This window comes from Bos indicus x Bos taurus, chromosome 24, assembly GCF_003369695.1.
Source record: "Bos indicus x Bos taurus breed Angus x Brahman F1 hybrid chromosome 24, Bos_hybrid_MaternalHap_v2.0, whole genome shotgun sequence".
NCBI lineage: Eukaryota > Metazoa > Chordata > Mammalia > Artiodactyla > Bovidae > Bos > Bos indicus x Bos taurus.
This window is the reverse complement of record NC_040099.1, coordinates 35,202,084-35,222,741: the sequence shown is the minus strand read 5'-3', so window position 1 is coordinate 35,222,741 and position 20,658 is coordinate 35,202,084. Positions and strand designations below refer to the sequence as shown.

Here is a 20,658-nt window from a genome sequence, read left to right as displayed (position 1 = left end):
GTGCACCAGATTTGGCCTGTGGGTTGTAGCTTACCAACCCTGGCTCCAATGGAAACCCAGCTCCCCAACTCCACCCCCCAACCAGCTCTACAGTGGTGCTCTTTACCCTCCACGTGCTCACCCTCCAGTGGCCCTGGATGCAGACGGAACAGGTGAACCCCACTGCCATCTCTTCACACTCACCCAGTTTTGCTTTTCATGTTTAAAAGGTTATATCTCCCACTACCTCTTACTGTCACTGTAATCTACTCAACCCCAGCTCATCACATCTCACTGCTAGATAATTCTGGTTTCTGGTTTACTAACCTTCTCTCCAGTATTTTCCTAATTCTTCAGGATTTTAATACACCCACAGATGATACTTCTAATAACCTGCCCTCTCAATACCTTTAACTTCTGATCTTGTCCTCCACTTTATCTCAGCTGCTCATTTCCACATACTAGATCTTATCAATACCGGTAATTACAGTCCTCCCTTCATTTCACATCCTACACTCTCTAAGCACTCCCTCAACTTTCCTGCTCACTCCATCCAACAACTCAACCCCAACAATCCCCAGCTCACCAAGATCTCCCAACCCACTGACTCTATGTGGTTTTTACTGTATCTCACTGCACTGAAAGGTTCTCTTTCTTATCTACCCAGCTTAAATTACACAATCAAGCATTATAATTACTCGCTTGCATACAACTTTAACACCCTGGCTCTTTTCTGCCTCATTATAGTTTGGCAAAACCATAATTTCAGCTAAATCTAACTCTATAGCTAACTCGATGTCAGCACCCATGTAGTTGAATATGTCTGGATAAATACATAAAATCATACTGACAGATCCCACTTTAACTCCATAATCGCAAACATAAAGCATGCCCTTAATTCTGCTTGGCAATCATACATTTTTAAGTATATTCACTATTCCACTCTACTAGAGATAATAATTCACATTTTCTTTTCTCTTTTCAAACCTCCCACTGCTTCTTGTTCATTGCTAATGACTGTGTTGGCTACTACCCTGAAACAATGAAAAGAGAACTGTCATAGATTTACCATTAAATCAATATATTTATATTATATATTCATATTCAACCACCAGCATGTGCCCTCATATATTTAGTCTCTTCACTTTTACTGAGAAAACTGCTCTCTCACCAATCCCTCGACCAGTGATGTCATCCTCACTAGCTCGAGGACACTGCTCCAGCCATTCTCCCCTCCTTCTGCTGTGTCACTAGCTTTCGCCTTCCTAACAGGATCATATCATGCCATTTTCATTCCCATCTTAAACAAACCTCCTGACTCCATTTGTCTCACTAGCTACTGCCCCATTACTCAACCCCACTATGGCAAAATTCCTCAAAATCTGTCTGTACTCCATGTCCAAATCCTTCTAATCGGCTCTAAAATCCTTTTGGGGTAGTCTTTGGCCACTACCTTTCTATCAAAATTGCTGGTCAGGGGGTTCCCTGGTGGTCTAGAAGCTAGGATTCAATGCTTACACTGCCAGGGCCCAGGTTCAATCCCTAGTTGGGGAACTGAGATCCCACAAGCGGTGCAGTATGGTCAAAATTAAAAAAAAACAAAAACAAAAAAAGCCAGAACAAAACTGCAAGTCACAGGTGACCACTGTGTTGCTAAATTCCCAGTCTTCATCTTGATATATCAGTAGCTTCTGACAGTCTGATGACCCCGGTTATTCTTACTCGACTTCCAGGGTACTACATTCCTACAACAGTACTAAGGGTAGTTTTTTCCAACATCAAATTATTTCTTCTCAGCTGCTTTTGCTGGTTCCTCCTCTTCTACCAGATTTCTTAACACTAAATCTTCTCAAGACTCAGTCTTTCATGATGCATTCTTCTCTGTTTACACTCACTTATTCGGTGGACTTATAAAAAGCACTGACATGTCAACAACTCCCAGTTTTTTTCCTCCAGTTCAGACCCCTCTCTCTGAAACTTAAGATTTATATATTCAATTGCTTATACAATATATCCACTTAGTTGAACAGACGTATTCTCACTTCAAACCTCTACCTAAGATTTCAATATGTCAGCTGATGGGTCAGTTTTGCTTGGGGCAAAAACCTAGGGGCATTCTTGACTCCTGTTTTATCTTATACTCCACATCCTATCTGGCTGACTCTGCTTTTGAAATATATCTGGAACCTGATAACTTCTCACCCTCTACACTGCTACCATGTTGGACCAAGTCACCATCATGTCTTCTTTGGACTACTGCAATTGCCTCTAAACTGCAATCATTTCTTAACTGATTTCTGGTGTCTATCCCTGTCTCTCAATAGTCTGTTCTTAGGGGCAGTACTGTTACAACACAAGTCAGATCATGTCACTCCTCTGCTCAGAACTCTCTAATGTCTTGCCATCTTACCCAGAGCAAAAGTCAAAAATCTTACGATGGCCTACAAGACTCTACATGACCTACGCTCCCCATTTCCTTCATTCTCTGACATCATCCTACTATTCTCTCCCTTGCTTAACCCTCTCCAGCTGCAATGGCTTCCTTCCTGCTGTCCAAACATGCCAGGTATGCTTCTTATGGCCTTTGCATTGGCTGTTCCTCTGTATGCCATTTTCTATCCTTAAACATCCACATGGCTAACCCTCTCAACTACTTCAACTCTTTTCTCAAATACCACCACTGAGTGAACCCTATCCCAGTAACTGTACTTAAAACTGAAGAATTCTTAGAACTCCCAAGCCCATTTTCCCCAAAGTAAACATTAATCTGTTTCTCATGAACTTTAATACAAGCAAAATTATAAAATTGCTAAGCCCTTATTACTTCCAAGACCAATAAGCAGGAATGTGTGACCAGCAGATCCTTTTAATAATTTGTGATCGTCAACTGTGTTGAGCCAGGTAATGCTGGCAGAAAGTTAAAATTCAGAGAAGTATGAATTCAGAGTGGAGAAGGAAATGGCAACCCACTCCAGTATTCTTGCCTAGAGAATCCTGTGGACAGAGAAGTCTGGTGGGCTTCTGTCCATAGGGTCACACAGAGTCGGACACGACTGAAGCGATTTAGCGTGCATGCATGTATTGGAGAAGGAAATGGCAACCCACTTCAGTATTCTTGCCTGAAGAATCCCAGGGACAGGGGAGCCTGGTGGGCTGCCGTCTATGGGGTAGCACAGAGTTGGACACAACTGAAGCGACTTAGCAGCAGCAGCATGAATTCAGAGAAGCATGGGTAGCGAGGATGAAATGGGCAAACTGAGTCACAAGAAACGACCGTAAGTTTTGACAGGCCACGAATTAGCTAATCATCTCTAAACATGTCAAAAGATGAGTGCAGAAAGATTGAAAATTTATAGTTTCAGGGTTATGAAAAATTAAATATTTCAATCACATACAGACTCTTTAACTTTCTAGAAAGCAAACAGATGGTTTTTCTTTAGTCTTTTTTTAAAAATCATACTTTATACGCAATAAATGTTACTTCTAGGAATATATATATGTACAATAGAGTATTACAAAACATTTAAATTCTGTTACTGAATAATAATTACATAGAATGCTGTTCAACATATGATGTTGAGCAGAGATTAAACGGCATGTGGTATATGAACTGAATTTTCTAAAAACATAAATACATACTGGTGTATATATATATATATGTATATGTATATATGTGTGTATATATGTGTGTGTGTGTGTGTATATATGTGTGTGTGTGTGTGTATATATATATATACAGAAAAAAGCCAGAAGGAACTATACCAAAATTATAACTGCAGTAGTTTCCAAGTATGGTGGGATTAGAGATTATTTTATTCTTCACATTTTCCATTTACTTCAAGTTTTCTATGATTCTGTTGCTTTCTAATGAGAAGAAGATATATTTTGCCTAGTTTAGGGTCCTCAATTATAAAGTGAATCATATTTTACGTACCACTATAGATTGTAAGACATCCCTAATTATTTAAAAAATGTTTTAAGAAAATGTCAGAATAAAGTATGGCAATAAAAACTGTGTACAATGCACTATTTGTCCAATATACTGCCACTCATTGCATAAAGAAATCCAGTACGCCTTGCAAACTTCTAAGTAGTCAACCAGTTCTAATAAGCTCTAAAATGATCTAAAACATATCTAGAAAATCTGCAATGTAAGACTCAACTCCCTAAATCCTGATTTTGTTTCAATATAACAGTTAATAATAATAATAAATTATTCTATGCCCAAATGTTCAAATAGGATTCAAGCTCCAGGAAGATGGGCCAGTGTGCACACAGGTGTAAACACACGTGAGGAGTAATCTGGTTTGAGAAACAGATCAACAAAAATCAAAACCAAACCCTAAATTCCTCAACATAGCATAAGATGGCTGTTAGATACTGTTCTCCAATCTTTTATTTCTAGATATTCTCCTCAACAATGCTCTCAGTTACTTGCAATTTCCCACACAGAGATGATGCTTCACATCTCCAGTCCTTTGCAGATGTTGATCACCCATCTAAAATGACTAGCCCCACTTTATTTGAGCAACTCACTACCAAGCAAGATCTAATTCTTTATCCATCTCCTCTTCAGCCATTCCTGATCCCCTCAATCTGTTGTGTGTGTGTGTGTGTGTGTGTGTGTGTGTGTCTGGTGTGTGTGTGTGTTGAGCAAGTCACTACCAAGATCTAATTCTTTATCCATCTCCTCCTCAGCCATTCCTGATCTCCTTAATCTGATAGGTTGCCTACTGCACACATGCATGTGTGTCCTCCTTCCCAACTCTTTGCAACTTCACGGCTGTGTGTGTGTGTGTGTGTGTGTTTGTGTGTCTGTCCCCAACACTTTGCAACGCCATGGACTGTTGTGTGGCCCAACAGGCTCCTCTGTCCATGGAATTTGCCAGGCTAACATATCCTACTCCAGGGGATCTTTCTGACCCAGGGATGGAATCTGTGTCTCCTGCGTCTCCTGCACTGGCAGGCAGATTCTTTACCATTGCACCCTGCCTTCCTCCTCTGGGACGCTGCTATTTCTCTATTGTTTCATCTGTCAACATGGCCTGGAATTGTTTGTATTTCTTCTGTTAGATTGTTTATTATCATTTCCTGAAGGGTGGAGACCACACTTCATTCATGAATATGTCCTTGATGTATGCATGTGCTCAATAGATACTTACTGAAACATATAATGATATTATTTACAAATGGCCACAATCACTCACTGCTCTTATCTGTTCAGAGAAAACCTATATGTTCAGGCACATACATTTACTCCAAAATAATAAAAGTATATACTCAAAAAATCAATCTTGGGTTTCTCAAAATGTTAAACAGAATTATATGACTTGAGAATTCCACTTTCAGGCATCTACCCAAGAGAAATGAAAACATATGCCCACATAAAAACTTGTGCACATTCACAGCAGCATTTATTCATAATATCCAAAAAGCAGAAAACAATCCCAATGTATGGAGAGATAAAATGTGGCATTATCTATAAATGGGGTATTATTTGGCCATCTGAAAGAATGAAATACATGCTACAACATAGATGAACCCTGAAGAGATCATGCTAAGTCTAAAAATTCTGTCATGAAGGATTACATACGGTATGATTCCAGCTATAAGAAATGTCCATATTGGCAAATCTATACAGGCATTCCCTAGGGTTGGGGAACTTGGAGAGTAATGGTAAGTTACTGCTAATGGGTATGGGGTTTCTTTATGAGATGATAAAATGTTCAAAATGTAACTGAAGTAATGACTGCACAACCTTATAAATGCAGACAAAAACCAATGAACCGTATACTTTAAATGGATCAATCTTCAGTACATAAATTATATCTCAATAAAGTAGTTTTTTAAAAAATCAATCTTGGGTTTGGCAATGATTTTTACAAGCAACACCAAAAGCACAATTCATAGGAGAAAGAAATGATAAATTAGAGCTTGTCAAAATCAAAAACACTTGCTCTGTAAGATAGTATGTAGTCTTCTGAGCCTGGAGATGTAGCTTATTGATCCTCCTCCGCACTGAGTATCTGCTGGACTGGTGATCAGATTCCAAAGAATCAAGTATGGAAAGGAAAAATAGTAACTTTCCAAGGGAGAAGCCTGGCAGACACTATCTTAAAACCAGTGATAAAGATTAATATTATCACTAGTGAATCATGATGATATCATATATACCAAATACAATGTGATAAGAAGCACGTGTCATCTCTGTGGTACTCATCCTCAAAACCCAAAACCCCTGTGGAACCATGAGAAAACACTGGAAAAAACTAAACTGAGGAAAGTTTTGCAAAATACTTTATCAATAATCTTCAAAACTGTCAAGGTCATAAAAATAAACAAGGAAAGCTTGAGAATTCTGACAGACTGGAGACGACTATGGAAAAATGGCAACTAAATACAATGATATATGCTAGACTGGATTCTGGAACCAAAAAAAAAAGATTAGTGCAAAAACTGATATCTAAGTATGCAGTTAATAGTAATATACCAACTTTAATTTCTTAGTTTTGTCAATGTACCACGGCTATAAAAGATGCTAACATTACAGAAAGCTGGATGAAGGGCAGCTTCAGGATACTCTGTACTATTTTTGCAACTTTTCCATGAGTTTATTCCAAGATAAATAATTTATTTTAAAACCAAAGAGAATATTTAACATTTGTATATGAAAATCTGATTTAGTAATATTTTACTTGTAATAACTTCAAACAAGATCATGTAATACCCTAAGTTAGACTGCATACTATATTCAATTTTATGGCTCCACTATAAAAATTCTAACTTTTATACCACTTTCTGGTATAAAACTGAATTTTGGCAATACATATATCAAAATGCAAACTGGATGCAACTTTTGACTCAGAAATTCCTGGAATTCACTCCAAAGAAAAGGAAGAGCAAGTATACCAAGCTGTATGTACAAAAATGTTAATTACAGCCTAAAACAGTGAAAAATTGGGAGGAACCTGAGAACCACCTATTATAGAAACAGTTTTTAAAATCATGGCACATTTATTCATCAGACTATGTGTATTCATTTAAAAATGTGTTATCCATACTCACTAGCATAAAAAGACACTCTACAATGTGCTTTTTCACTGAACAAGCTATGGATAGCTGACAGAAATGTCCTACTGATTTTTATTTGGGCTGTTTTAACTTTTTGCCCAAATGACAATATAATCTATTGATATTCCAAAGTATTTGCAGACCTGATTTTGCCAGATACATTTCTTTAAGTATTAGATTATGCTCCTGAAGATTATTAGTTTTAAAATATCCTGTCTAACTTCTCTCCAGTATACCTCACCAATCCTAGATATTATTTTTATCTTTCTTCCTCAGATTGCCAGGGGTTAAGGGCGTTCTTATTTTAACGTACGTTTCTTGAAATATTAATGCATTTGTTCATCTATTAACTGCTCATTGGTCGTTTTAATTTTTTCTCCTTTATACTACATTTTCAATTACTTTGTCCATTTTTACAGTTTCTGTTTTTCTTATGGACTGCAAGGATTTCTTCAAACATTAGGAATGTAATTCTTTTACATATGTTGTCATTTTTTCCAACTTTCTTTATAAAGTTTTGAAATGACAAAATCTGTCAATGTTTGCTTTACAGTTTCTAGCCCTGTTATCTTGCTTTAAAAAAAAATTAAAAAGTCATTCTGTACTAGAAGACTATACACATAATTTCATCTAGTACTTTTTCATCTTTACATTGGTACAAGCTGTAGAGACAATTTCATTTTCCCTGCATATATCATTTAATAAGCAGAAAAGTATCATGATTTTAACAAGTTTAAAAATAAGTATTTTACATTTTGAAGCATGCCTGAGTAATGAAATATTAAGACTTTAAGATGGGGGAAAGAGGAACAAACTTTGTGATGATCATCACTGCCTGTTTACATATATATAAATATCTAATTAAGTGTATAATCCATGAAATGTTGTTTTGGAAAGGAATTTAAGTAGCCACTAAAGAAAAGATAAACTCCATTAAAATACTGTACAGTAGGTTCCTAAATATAATTACTTGGAAAAATAAAAACTTGAGAAAATAAAAATAAAAACATCTTTTTACAATGATGCATGTAATTTACCCTTTAGTGCAGTGATTTAATACAATAACAGAACCTTTTGAAAGAGGATACCTCTTGCATTTCTCTAATAATCAGTGATGTGGAGCACCTTTTCATGTGCTTTTTGGCCCACTGTATGTCTCCTTTGGAGAAATGTCTATTTAGGTCTTCTGTCCAATTTTTGATTGGGTTGTTTGTTGATATTTTTGGAAATTTATCTCTTGTTATTAGCAATGTTTGCAAATATTTTCTCCCAGTCCAGTGGCTGTCCTTTTGTTTTATGGTTTCCTTTGCCATGCAAAAGCTTTTAAGTTTAATTAGGCCCCATTTTATTCATTTTTGTTTTTATTTCCATTAATCTAGGAAGCAAAAAATCCAAAAAATAAATTATTGCTGTGATTTATGTCAAACAATGTTCTGCCTATGTTTTCCTCTAAGAATTTTATACTATCTGGTCTTACATTTAGGTCTTTAATTCATTTTCAGTTTACTATTTTTATATGGTATTAGAGAATGTTATGCAGTCCCATTTTCCCAGCACCACTTACTGCAGAGATTGTCTTTTCTCCATTGTATATTCTTGCCTCCTTTGTCGCAGACTAATTTACCATAATTGCACAGGTTTATTTCTGGGCTTTCTATACTGTTCCACTGATCTATGTCTGTTTCATACCAGTACCATACTGTTTTGATTAGTATAACTTTGTAGTACAGTCTGAAGTCAAGGAGCTTGATTCCTCCAGCTCTGTTCTTTCTCAAGCTTGCTTTGGCTATTCAGGGTCTTTTGTGCTTCCATACAAGTTAAAAATATTTTGTACTAGGTCTCTGAAAAATACTACTGATCCATAAACTGCCTTGGGTAGGATGGTCATTTTAACAATATTGATTCTTCCAATACAAGAACACAATATATTTTTCCATTCTGCTTGTGTCATCTTCAATTACTTTCATCAGGTCCTTTGCCTGCAGGTTTATCCCTAAGTATTTTATTCTTTTTGATGCTATGCTATATTGGAGTATTTCCCTAATTTTTCTTATATTTCACTTTTAGTGTATAAATACAACAGATTTCTGCATATTAATTTTGTATCCAGCAACGTAATTCATTGATGAATTCTAGTAGTTTTCTGGTAGCATCTTCAGGATTTTCTATGTCTATAGCACGTCATTTGCAAACAGTGTCAGTTTTACTTTTTTCCAATTTGGATTCCTTTTACCAGTTTTTTTCTCTGACTGCCGTGGCTACGAGTTCCAAAACTATGTTGACCAGAAATGGCCAAGAGTGAGCAGCCTTGTCTTGTTACTCATCTCAGAAGAAATGCATTCAGATTTACACCATTAAGTATGATGTTAAGGTTTGGTAATATATGGCCTTTATTACGTTGAGGTATGTTCCTTCTATGCTCACTTTGAAGAGCTTTTACTACAAGTGGATACTGAATTTTATCAGAAGTGTTCTCTACATCTATTGAGATGATCATGTATTTTACTCTTCAATTTGTTAATGTGGTGTATCACATTGATTGATTTCCAGATACTGCAATATCTTTGCATTCCTGGAATGAGTCCCACTTGATCATGGTATATCATCCTTTTACTTCATTGCTAGAATTGGTTTGCTAGTATTTCACTGAGCGTTATTGCATCTACGTTTGTCAGTGATAGTGGCTATGATTTTCTTTTTCTGTGATATCTTTCTCTGGTTTTGGTATCAGGGTGATGGTGGCTTCACAGAATGAGTTTGGAAGTATTCCTTCCTCTGCAAAATTTTGGAATAGTTTTAGAAGGATAGGTATTAACTGGTCTCCAAATGTTTGGCATAATTCACCTGTGAAGCCACCTTGTCCTGGACTTTTGTTTGCTGGGAGTTTTAAAATTACTGATTAAATTTCAGTGCTGGTAACTGGTCTATTTGTATTTTCTATTTCTTCCTGGTTCAGTCTTCACAGATTGTGCCTTTCTAAGAATCTGTCCATTTCTTCTGGGTTGTCCATTTTACTGGTGTACAGTTGCTCATGAAAAGTGAAAGTGAAAGTCACTCAGTCATGTCCAACTCTTTTGAGACCATACGGACTATCCAGTACATAGAATACTCTAGGCCAGAATACTGGAGTGGGTAGCCTTTCCCTTCTCCAGGGGATCTTCCCAACCCAGGGATCGAACCCAGGTCTCCTGCATTACAGGCACATTCTTTACCAGCTGAGCTACAAGGGAAGCCCAAGGATACTGGAGTGGGTAGCCTATCCCTTCTGCAGGGTATCTTCCCGACCCAGGAATTAAACTGGGGTCTCCTACATTGCAAGTGGATTCTTTACCAACTGAGCTATCAGAAAAGCCCACAGTAATCTCTTAAGATTTTTTGTACTTCTGTGGTGTTGGTTTTAACTTCTCCTTTTTCATTTCTGATTGATTTGGGCCCTCTCCCTTTTTTTCTTAATGAGTCTAGCTAAAGGTTTATCAATTTTGTTTATCTTTTCAAAGAATCCACTTTTAGTTTCACAGATCTTTTCTATTGTTTTTTAGTTTCTATTTATTTTTGCTCTGATCTTTGTTTCTTTAATTCTAACTTTGGGTTTTGTTTGTTCTTCTTTCTCTAGTTGCTTTAGGCATAAAGTTAGGTTGTTTATTTGAGATTTTTCTTGTTTCCTGAGATAAGCTTGTATAGCTGTAAACTTCCCTTGCTGGGTTTATTTTTTTAATCCACACAAATTCTCTACCATATTTTTACTTTCAGGTTCATGGGTTTTTTTTTCAGACATACAACGATCTCCATTACGTTCTTGTAGACTGATAAGATTTGTTTAGTAAGCATGATTTTCTAAAAGATTCATATAATTATGAATCTTGTACCGCAAAATCTCTGTTAAATTTATAATGGTTTACAAACACAGACAGCCAAAAATTACTGTTTTCAAATCTTCCCCTCCTCGTTTCATTGCATCAGTTCAGTTCAGTTGCTCAGTCGTGTCCAACTCTTTGTGACCCCATGAACTGCAGCACACCACGCCTCCCTGTCCATCACCAACTCCCAGAGTTCACTCAAACTCACGCCCATTGAGTCGGTGATGCCATCCAGCCATCTCATCCTCTGTTGTCCCCTTCTCCTCCTGACCCCAATCCCTCCCAGCATCAGAGTCTTTTCCAATGAGTCAACTCTTTGCATGAGGTGGCCAAAGTATTGGAGTTTCAGCTTTAGCATCATTCCTTCCAAAGAACACCCAGGGCTAATCTCCTTCAGAATGGACTGGTTGGATCTCCTTGCAGTCCAAGGGACTCTCAAGAGTCTTCTCCAACACCACAGTTCAAAAGCATCAATTCTTTGGCGCCCAGCTTTCTTCACAGTCCAACTCTCACATCCATACATGACTACTGGAAAAACCATAGCCTTGACTAGACGGACCTTTGCTGGCAAAGTAATGTCTCTGCTTTTCAATATGCTATCTAGGTTGGTCATAACTTTCCTTCCAAGGAGTAAGCGTCTTTTAATTTCATGGCTGCAATCACCATCTGTAGTGATTTTGGAGCCCCAAAAAATACCTCCCCCAAAATATGTTTCTTCAAAAACGTGACTAACTGCCACCAAGATAATTTGATTTTATCCAGATACCTTTCTAACCCCTACTCTAAAAGTTCACCTTAAAATCTTTATCAGTTATGTGAAGCTGGTATTTTCTTTGTAGTCATCATTATTCAGATATTATAGTTTAGAGTCCAGAGAAACAAATCTTTATATTTAACTAGGTATTCAGTCAAATGGTCACAGGTTATCTTTTCCCTTTCAGTTCCCATACAGTCTTCAACACAAAAAGATGAAAATACAGCCTATAATATAGTCGGGACTGAAGTTTAAAATATTTCATGCCTCTGTAACTAAAAAGCCTCTTGATGAAAGTGAAAGAGGAGAGTGAAGAGTTGGCTTAAAGCTCAACGTTCAGAAAGCAAAGATCATGACATCTGGTCCCAGCACTTCATGGCACATAGATGGGGAAACAGTGGAAACAGTGGCTGACTTTATTTTTTGGGACTCCAAAATCACTGCAGATGCTAACTGCAGCCATGAAATTAAAAGACGCTTACTCCTTGGAAGGAAAGTTATGACCAACCTAGATAGCATGTTAAAAAGCAGAGATATTACTTTGCCAACAAAGGTCCGTCTAGTCAAGGCTATGGTTTTTCCAGTAGTCATGTATGGATGTGAGAGTTGGACTGTGAAGAAAGCTGGGCGCCGAAGAATTGATGCTTTTGAACTGTGGTGTTGGAGAAGACTCTTGAGAGTCCCTTGGACTGCAAGGAGATCCAACCAGTCCATCCTGAAGGAGATCAGTCCTGGGTGTTCTTTAGAAGGACTGATGTTAAAGCTGGAACTCCAATACTTTGGCCACCTCATGCGAAAAATTGACTCATTGGAAAAGACCCTGATGCTGGGAGGGATTGCGGGCAGGAGGAGAAGGGGACAACAGAGGAGGAGATGGCTGGATGGCATCACCGACTCAATGCACATGAGTTTGAGTGAACTCTGGGAGTGGGTGATGGACAGGGAGGCCTGGCGTGCTGTAATTCATGGGATCGCAGAGTCAGACATGACTGATCAATTGAACTGAACTGAACTGATACCTTAAAGTTGTTATACTTTACTGAGACTTGAGCTTAATTACTAAAGAAAAAGATCTTATTCCATATTCCAGGTATATTCTTAGATCACTACATGAGATACCTGTCAGCAAAAAGTCATTCGAAACAAAACATTTACATTCAGAAAACAATTCTGATGTACCCAATAATGAAAACTATAAAAATCCATATAAATTAATTTCAGCAATATGAAGAATACTATCCTGTGAAAACCTATTACTCTCTGTGAAATATTACATAAATACAACTTCAGGAGTTGAAGGTGAATGTCACATTGTCATGTAAATGGGAGTCACACAGTATGTACCCTTTTGTACCTGCCTTTTTGGGGGCAGGGTTCCTGGTTTTTTTCACTTACCACAGTGCTTCTGAGATTTATCAATGTTGTTGCACTTATCAGTAATTCACTCTTTCTCACTTTTGAATCTTCCATTACATGGTATATCACAGCTGATGTCCATTTCTGTTGCTTCCAGTTTACAGCAATTATAGACAAAGACTCCTTAAACATTCTCATAAGTCTTTGTGTGTATACATACATATTATATTTCTCTTATGTAAACACCCAGCAGTGGGATCCCTGGGTTATGTGATAAATGCATGTATAACTTTATAAGAAAAAGGCCAAACTGGTTTTCAAAGTGGCTCACCATTTTACAAACCAACCAGCAATGTGTCAGAGTTCAGCTGTTCTGCATTTTCATATATAGTTGATACTGTTAGTTTTAAAATTTTAGTTTTTCTAATAGGTGTGTACTGATATTTCACTGTGGTCATAATTTGCAACCTCCTAATGACTAATCACGTTGAGCAACTTTTCATATGTGTGTATTTTTTAGGGGGAGAAACATCTATCCAAACCCTTTGCCCATTTTTAAATTGGGCTGTCTTTTTATTATTGAGTTGTAAGACTTTAGATAGCAATCCTTTATCAAGTACAGTAAGACCCTTACATACAAATGAGTTCCATTCCAAGAGCATGTTCATAAGTCCGATTGGTTTTAAGTCTAGCAAAGTAAGCTCAAGGTACCCAACTAAAACAATCCACTACACAGTACTCCACTGTAAGAGGTTTATAATACTTCTCACACAAATAATGCATAAAAAATAAAGAAAACACTTTAAATCTTACAGTACTGTACCTTAAAAAGTACAGTAGTACCACTTACATTACTGCTGCTTTTACACTTGCTTATAGACAAGCTGAGCTTGAAATAAAGATATTGTACTGGACGTACAGGGTTCTGTACAGTAACTACACAAAAGCACAACCACTTGAAGAGGATGCACGCATGTGACAACGAATGCCAGATATGTGATCTAACCTATACAACTGGACACGTGGAACACATGTTCACATCTTTGAAAGTTCACAATTTGAAGGTCCATATGTAGGGGACAAACTGTATGTGATTTGTTAATATTTTCCCCTATTCTGTAAGGTGTCTTTTCACTTTCTTGACAGTGTAGTTTTGAAGCACAAAAGTTTTAAATTTTGATGATGCCCAATTTATTTATTTCTTTTCTGCCGCTGTACTTTAGGTGTATATATAAGAAACAATGGTGTAACCCAAGGTCATAAAAATTTATGCCTGTATTTTTTCCTAAGAGTTTCACAGTTTTATATTCTGAATTAATTTTGTATGGGGTGTGAAACAGAAGTCCAACTTCACTCTCTCGCATATGGACATCCAGTTTTATGAGCACCATTTGTTGAAAAGATTATTTTCCTCTTTCACTTGTCTTTGCAACTATATTCTCCCAGTCAGTGATTTACCTGTTCATGTTCTTAGCAATATAATTCTGAAGAGAAAAAGTTTTGAATTTTGATAGCATCTATCTTAAAAAGAAAAAAAATGGTTTGTGCTATTTGTGTCCCATCTAAGAAATTCTTCCCTAACTAAAATCCTATATATTTTCTATGTTTTATTCTAGAAGGGTTTAGCTCTTACATTTAGGTCTATGATCCATTTGAAGTTGATTTTTACATATATTGTAAAGTAAGGTTTAGAAACTGAAATCCCTTGTCAAGTCTGTTGAAAATCAATTGACTGTACATGTACGGATCTATTTCTCTTCCATTTATCTATATGTTTACTCTTTCATTTCATTACACTGTCCTGATCTTAAAATTCAACACTGTTAATCCTCCAACTTTGTTCTTACTTTACAAAATTGTTTTGGCTATTCCAGACCCAATATTGCCATATGAACTTTAGAATTAATGGTTACTTTAATACAAAAATGCCTGCTTAGGTTCTGACACCACATGGACTCTGATTGGGGAATTCCTGACATTTTAATACTGAATTATCCAATCCATCAACACTGAATATCTTTTTTAAGGTCTTCTTTGTCTCAGTATACGAAATCATTTTCAGTATACAGGTCTTACAAACATTTTGTCAAATTTATCCTTAAATTTTTCATGCTTCTGCTTCTACTGTAAGTGGTGCTATATTTGTTAGGTCTATTTAAAATTGCTTATTGCTAAAATATAGAAATAAACTGCTTTTTGTATATCAATCTTCTAGCTTACAACCTCAATGCTAAGTTCTTGTAAGTTTTTCTGTAGAATCTTGAGGATTTTCTGTACTCCAAAAAAAATGCTGTCTGAATAAATTTTAATTCTTCCTTTTTAATCTCTATACTTTTTCCTTTTTACCTTATTTCACTGTCTAAAACTTCCAGGACAACAGTGAATGAAGTAATGAAAAAAGACAGAGTTGCCTCTTCCCAGTTCTTGGAGGAAAGCATGTAGTGATACACAATTAAATACAATCTGAACTATAGGTTTTTTGTGGCCTCTCCTATCAGCATTAGAAATTTTCCTCCAATTCCAAGTTTGCAGAGAGATATCTGCAAACCAAGAATGAATACTGAATTTTTTCAAATGCTTTTCCTGTATTTACTAAGATGATATTATGGATTTTCTTTTTAATATGTTAATATGATAAATTACACAAATTGATTTTTGAACCTTAAACAAACTTCACAATCCTGGTATAAATCCTACTCAGTCAAAATTTTTACCTAACACTAGATATGAATTGCTAAAACTTTTAATATTATTCTCTGTATTTTTCTTCAATCTAAAAACCAGACTAAACTACACAGGTTAATCAGTTTACATAGTTTAGCTTTTTATCTTCACTTTACTTATTAACATTTCTACTATGGCTCCTGGTGTTCCTATTTACAAAATATAATGTAAAGGCAAACTTAATATTATGAAAGCAGCAATGTTGCATAGTAAAACCAGTAATTGATTTTTTAAAATGTGTTCCAATTCTTGTGATCTTACTTCACCAAATTATACTCTCCCATCACCCCCTACTCTCTGTACTAACAAGCAATTATCCTTTCACCTCCCATCAAAGAACTGGTCAAGCTTCTCCATCTTTTCAGTTCTTCTGTACTGTTAAGTAAGGAGGTGAAGCAAATTAAACAGCACTAAAATTTTCCCGCAATATCAGTAAGATGTGAGAAATTAATAAAACTTGTTTAAAAGTTCACTATTCAGAATCTGGCACTATATTCCAAAACAGAATTAAGGCTGAAAAAATATTTTTATAAAAAAGAGAGAAGCAGAAACCCAAAAGATTGATAAGTAAAATTCTGAGGCAGGATTTCAAAGTGTAGAAATGATAAAAGAAAGTAAATCTAAAGTTAAAAACATCTGACTATTTAGAAAAATAAAACTTTTCTAACAAAACATACATAACCAAAATTGGCAGATACTACAACAACCTCAACCTAACTGTATCAATATGTATAGTTTAGGAATAGATTTTAAAAAATGGAGTGGGGAAGATTTTATGACCAAAATTCTTATTATCAATTATTTAAGATGAAAAATTTGAAACTACTCTATTAAGTTTTCTAATCAAAATTTAAACAAAATATCTAATATCAAAATCTTATAAACATCTTTTTATAAAAGAACATCTGTAAAACTTAAGTATACACCAGGTTTCATGAAGAAAATTCATATCTTACAGGTAGGAGGGCTTTTCATATGTAATCAATTCTTAACCTGCAGGTATTAAAATATAACAGCTAATTCATTTATAAAAGAAAAATAGAGAATAAATAAAACATTATTGAAATTCAATGTGCATGTATGTTTAACATATTTATTTAACCATTTACTTTTTATTCCCTTCTCTGCAAGATATTTTAGATTTTCCTGATAAGCACTCAAACTGACAAAGTTTCTTTCCTATTTCCTTCTCATCTGATGTAGATATTATTGATGAAATAGCCAGAGTAAATAGAAAGAAAAAAAAGGGCTTGAATTATCTAAGTCAATATTTCATTATATATAGTCTAGCATTAACCTCCACAAAAAATTACTTACATCTGCTTAAAAAGTTGTCAATATTTTTGTTTTTTCTTAAGGCAGGAAAATCCAAATCATATACCAAAGCATCCAATCCATCCTAAACAAATAAACAAACAAACAAAGTTAGTTTTTGGATCACACTATGAACACGTTCCTCTTTCATGAGTATAAAGAAAAAAACTTATGCTTTAACATTTAATCTGCTAATCTGCCTTTCTCTCACACATCCTGCATTCATTTAACACCTTCTACAAGGTTACATGAGTACTAGAAGAAGAGAAAACTCATTTTTATTTCATATAGAGCAGAGGTCCCCAACCCTCAAGCCAGTACCAGTCCACGGCTTGCTAGGAACCCAGCGGCACAGTAGAAGCAAGCAGCTGTCTTCCACAAAATCATTCCCTCATGCCAAAAAGGTTAGACACCACTGATAACAGAGTTTTCACTTTCTAACTCTCTCAGGCAGAGGAGCAGCAAAATCACCACGAACTGGCTACAAGTGACCTCAACTCATGCCCTTTTCTCCATATAAGGGCATGAAATTTTACTTTTCACTTCCCTTTAACTACTGAATTTATTTATTTCTTAGACATTCATAAAAAACAAATGACCTACATTTTGGACCACAAATATTTTATAAGGTAGTATCAAATACTAGTTCCTAAAATGTGAAGTTTAGTGTAAAATAAATTCTGCATTTTGATACATTTTTATGGTGTGTATATAAATATACTGGGTTCTCTTTCTTTGAAAAACTTTTTAGAACAACCACAAGTAAGGGACAAGCATGGGCTTTTACTTTTAAGAGGGACATTTAAGTATTATCTAAGCAAGAGCAGGACAATGAGAAGGTGTACCAATCAGTGTTGAAGTAGGAATGCTTCTATTTAGATTATATCTCATCATGTGCCAACGGGGAAACACTCAGACAATCCCAAGTCATCTTCATTGTATTTAACTGGAGAAATTTAGTTGACTACAATAAAGCCCCAAAATAAAAAGCAGCAAAGGAAAACACACTATCTGGAGACCATGAACAGTCATGTTCATAAAAGCCTGAAAGAGAAATAGAAGCCAGGGGAGATATACTTTGTGTTAAGTCAAGGTATGAATAACTCCAGCTATTTTAGAATACTTAAAATATTTCTCTAGGAAACTGCAAAGTCTAGTCAAATTTTTATAGGTTTTAAAATATATCACTGCTTAGGTTGGAAACTGACCATGAGAAGACGACTAAAGAGACCAACTAACCCTACTGCGGGCTTTTTAGAATTCAGGTTTGTACAGATATGAAGAAAAAGTCTCCCCACCAGAACAGGTTCATCTATCCTTGAGACACATTTCTTAGTCTCATAAAGCATTTGAATACTTCTGTTAATGATTTTTACAATAAAGAGATGAGAATCTTTACTTGTCTTGAAAACCAATCAATAAATATATTAATTCACTATTTTCTAGGACAAGGAAAATAAATGTATATATACCCCTTAGACTAGAATTTAAACTCTTTAAAGCAGAAACCACAGTTAACATCTCATTTTCTCCCACAGCATCTTCCAGAATGTCTTGAACAAGTGGGCATAAAATGTACGTTAAACCAATGATTTTTTTGCTCCAGAGCAAATGCATTATATTACTCAAGAAATAACACTTTCCTTATTAGATAGTAAGTTTCAGCAGACCATGTCACTCCAAAAAAATTGCATAGATTATAGAGTAATGCAAATAACACTAGCCCCACAATTTTAGGTCGAATTTTGATAAACATTCCTAGGAAATACAAGTAAGCATAATGTAATAAAATCAACATATTATTACATCTTATAATAAGTACTATTTTAAGAGCTCCTACTTCCAAAGACACTTTCCAGTTTTAAAAGGTCCAGAACATCTAAATTTATGACAGTTTAAGTTGTTTTCTAATATCAAATAAAACATTAGAAAGTGAGGGAATTGTGCATTAAACTTTACTCACAACACGCTCTTTCCAATAAATATACTGCAAACTGCCTACAATCTTACTCCAAATAATTTTTTTAAGTTACTAAATGTTAGGGAAAAAACTCAAAAAGTCCCTTGTTTAATTAACACTACATTTCATAATCAAGGCAAATAACAATTAGAAACATTAACCAATTTGTCCAATGCCACAGAGCTAGTAAGTTGTCTTACAATCAAAATACAAACTCTTGGTCTAATAGTTATAGAAATAACATGACCATGACAAAAACATGATTTAAAAACCCTGTATCTCTAAAATGAAGTTAGGAATTGAGAACAAACATGTGTATTTAAGTCCAAGAAGTACCATTTAAAAATTAATAGAAAATCACAAGTCATATTCGTCTAATTAAAACAAGAAAGTACACTGGTTAAGACTCAAACCTAGTGTCCTGGGTCAAAGTGTTATATTTTTTCTAGTACGCCACCACGCCCTCTTCTGCATGACCTTCCCCAAACTACCTATGAAATCGAACAGTTTTCCTTATATTAGAGTTATTTTTTACTTTAATCTCCACAGCTCGATTTCTGATGTGACCATGGCGTTTTACTCACAGCATCGCAGATACTGTTGGCTCTCCTACCCCCAACAACTATTTCCTTCTTCTACCTTCCTAATTCAATCTTGATTTTGTTCGGGCAACCCACCTTTCTCCATCAAACTATGAGCTTCCATGAAGGGAGAGATCTTCCCCAACTCAAGGAGGTCACTTCTAATTTAAGCTAAACATGGAGGCCTACTACTCTTGCCAGTGTTCAGCTGAAGTACAGGAATATGGTAATAATCTGGCACATCAAATGTGAGGGGAAAACCTACAGAAAGGTTTCTGGGGAAAAGTTTCTTCTCTCCTGAAAGAGATACATGTCAGAGATAGTCTCTCCTTTTATGAGAAACTGTCATCTCTCTATATGACACTTAAACAACAGGAGCCACCTTGGGGCCTCAAGGGAAATTGGCAGGAAACAAAGCTAAACACAGTGAGGACAACAGACATGAAAGATGGAAGGAACCCGAGTCTATGATGATGTTTTTGAACCACTGAATTAATCTACTCTGGAAACTATCCTTCCCATTCTATCTCAAGATTATACATTTTCCTTATGGTTTAACTCAATTTACATTGGATCTTCTAATTCTTGTGACCTAAATGAAGTCAAAGTCATTCAGTCGTGTCCCACTCTTTGTGACCCTACGAACTGTCCATGGAATTCTCTAGGTCAGAACACTGGAGTGGGTAGCCTTTCCCTTCTCCAGGGGGATCTTCCCAACCCAGGGATCGAACCCAGGTCTCCTGCATTGCAGGCGGATTCTTTTCCAGCTGAGCCACAAGGGAAGCCCCAAAATACCAGATTGGGTAGCCTATCCCTTCTCCAGCGGATCTTCCCAACCCAGGAATCGAAGCGGGGTCTCCTGCATTGCAGGCGGATATCAGGGAAGCCCCTCTTGTGACCTAAAGCACCTCTCTGAAATACACAGAGTTCATTAAAAGCCAATGTAGGAGATATAGGACTTGTTGCACCAAAAGGGTGAGAGAATCATCCATTCAAACAGTGAGACCAGGAGCAAGATGGGGCTGACAAAAAGTGTCACTCTTTGGTAAATGTTGTTTTTAT

General features: G+C 36.0%; 1 protein-coding gene across 3 annotated transcripts in view; it reads right to left on the bottom strand.

The window, feature by feature from the left end:
• Positions 1-20,658, bottom strand: part of ROCK1 (Rho associated coiled-coil containing protein kinase 1) — a 124,790-nt gene that overhangs the window by 70,989 nt on the left and 33,143 nt on the right. For 2 of the 3 annotated variants that reach the window (XM_027526263.1, XM_027526264.1), the window contains exon 2: positions 17,059-17,140. The exons of the other annotated variant lie outside the window; for it this stretch is intronic. In XM_027526263.1, the coding sequence (XP_027382064.1) occupies positions 17,059-17,140 (82 nt within the window). The remainder of the gene's footprint in view (positions 1-17,058; positions 17,141-20,658) is intronic. 3 annotated transcript variants of the gene reach the window in all.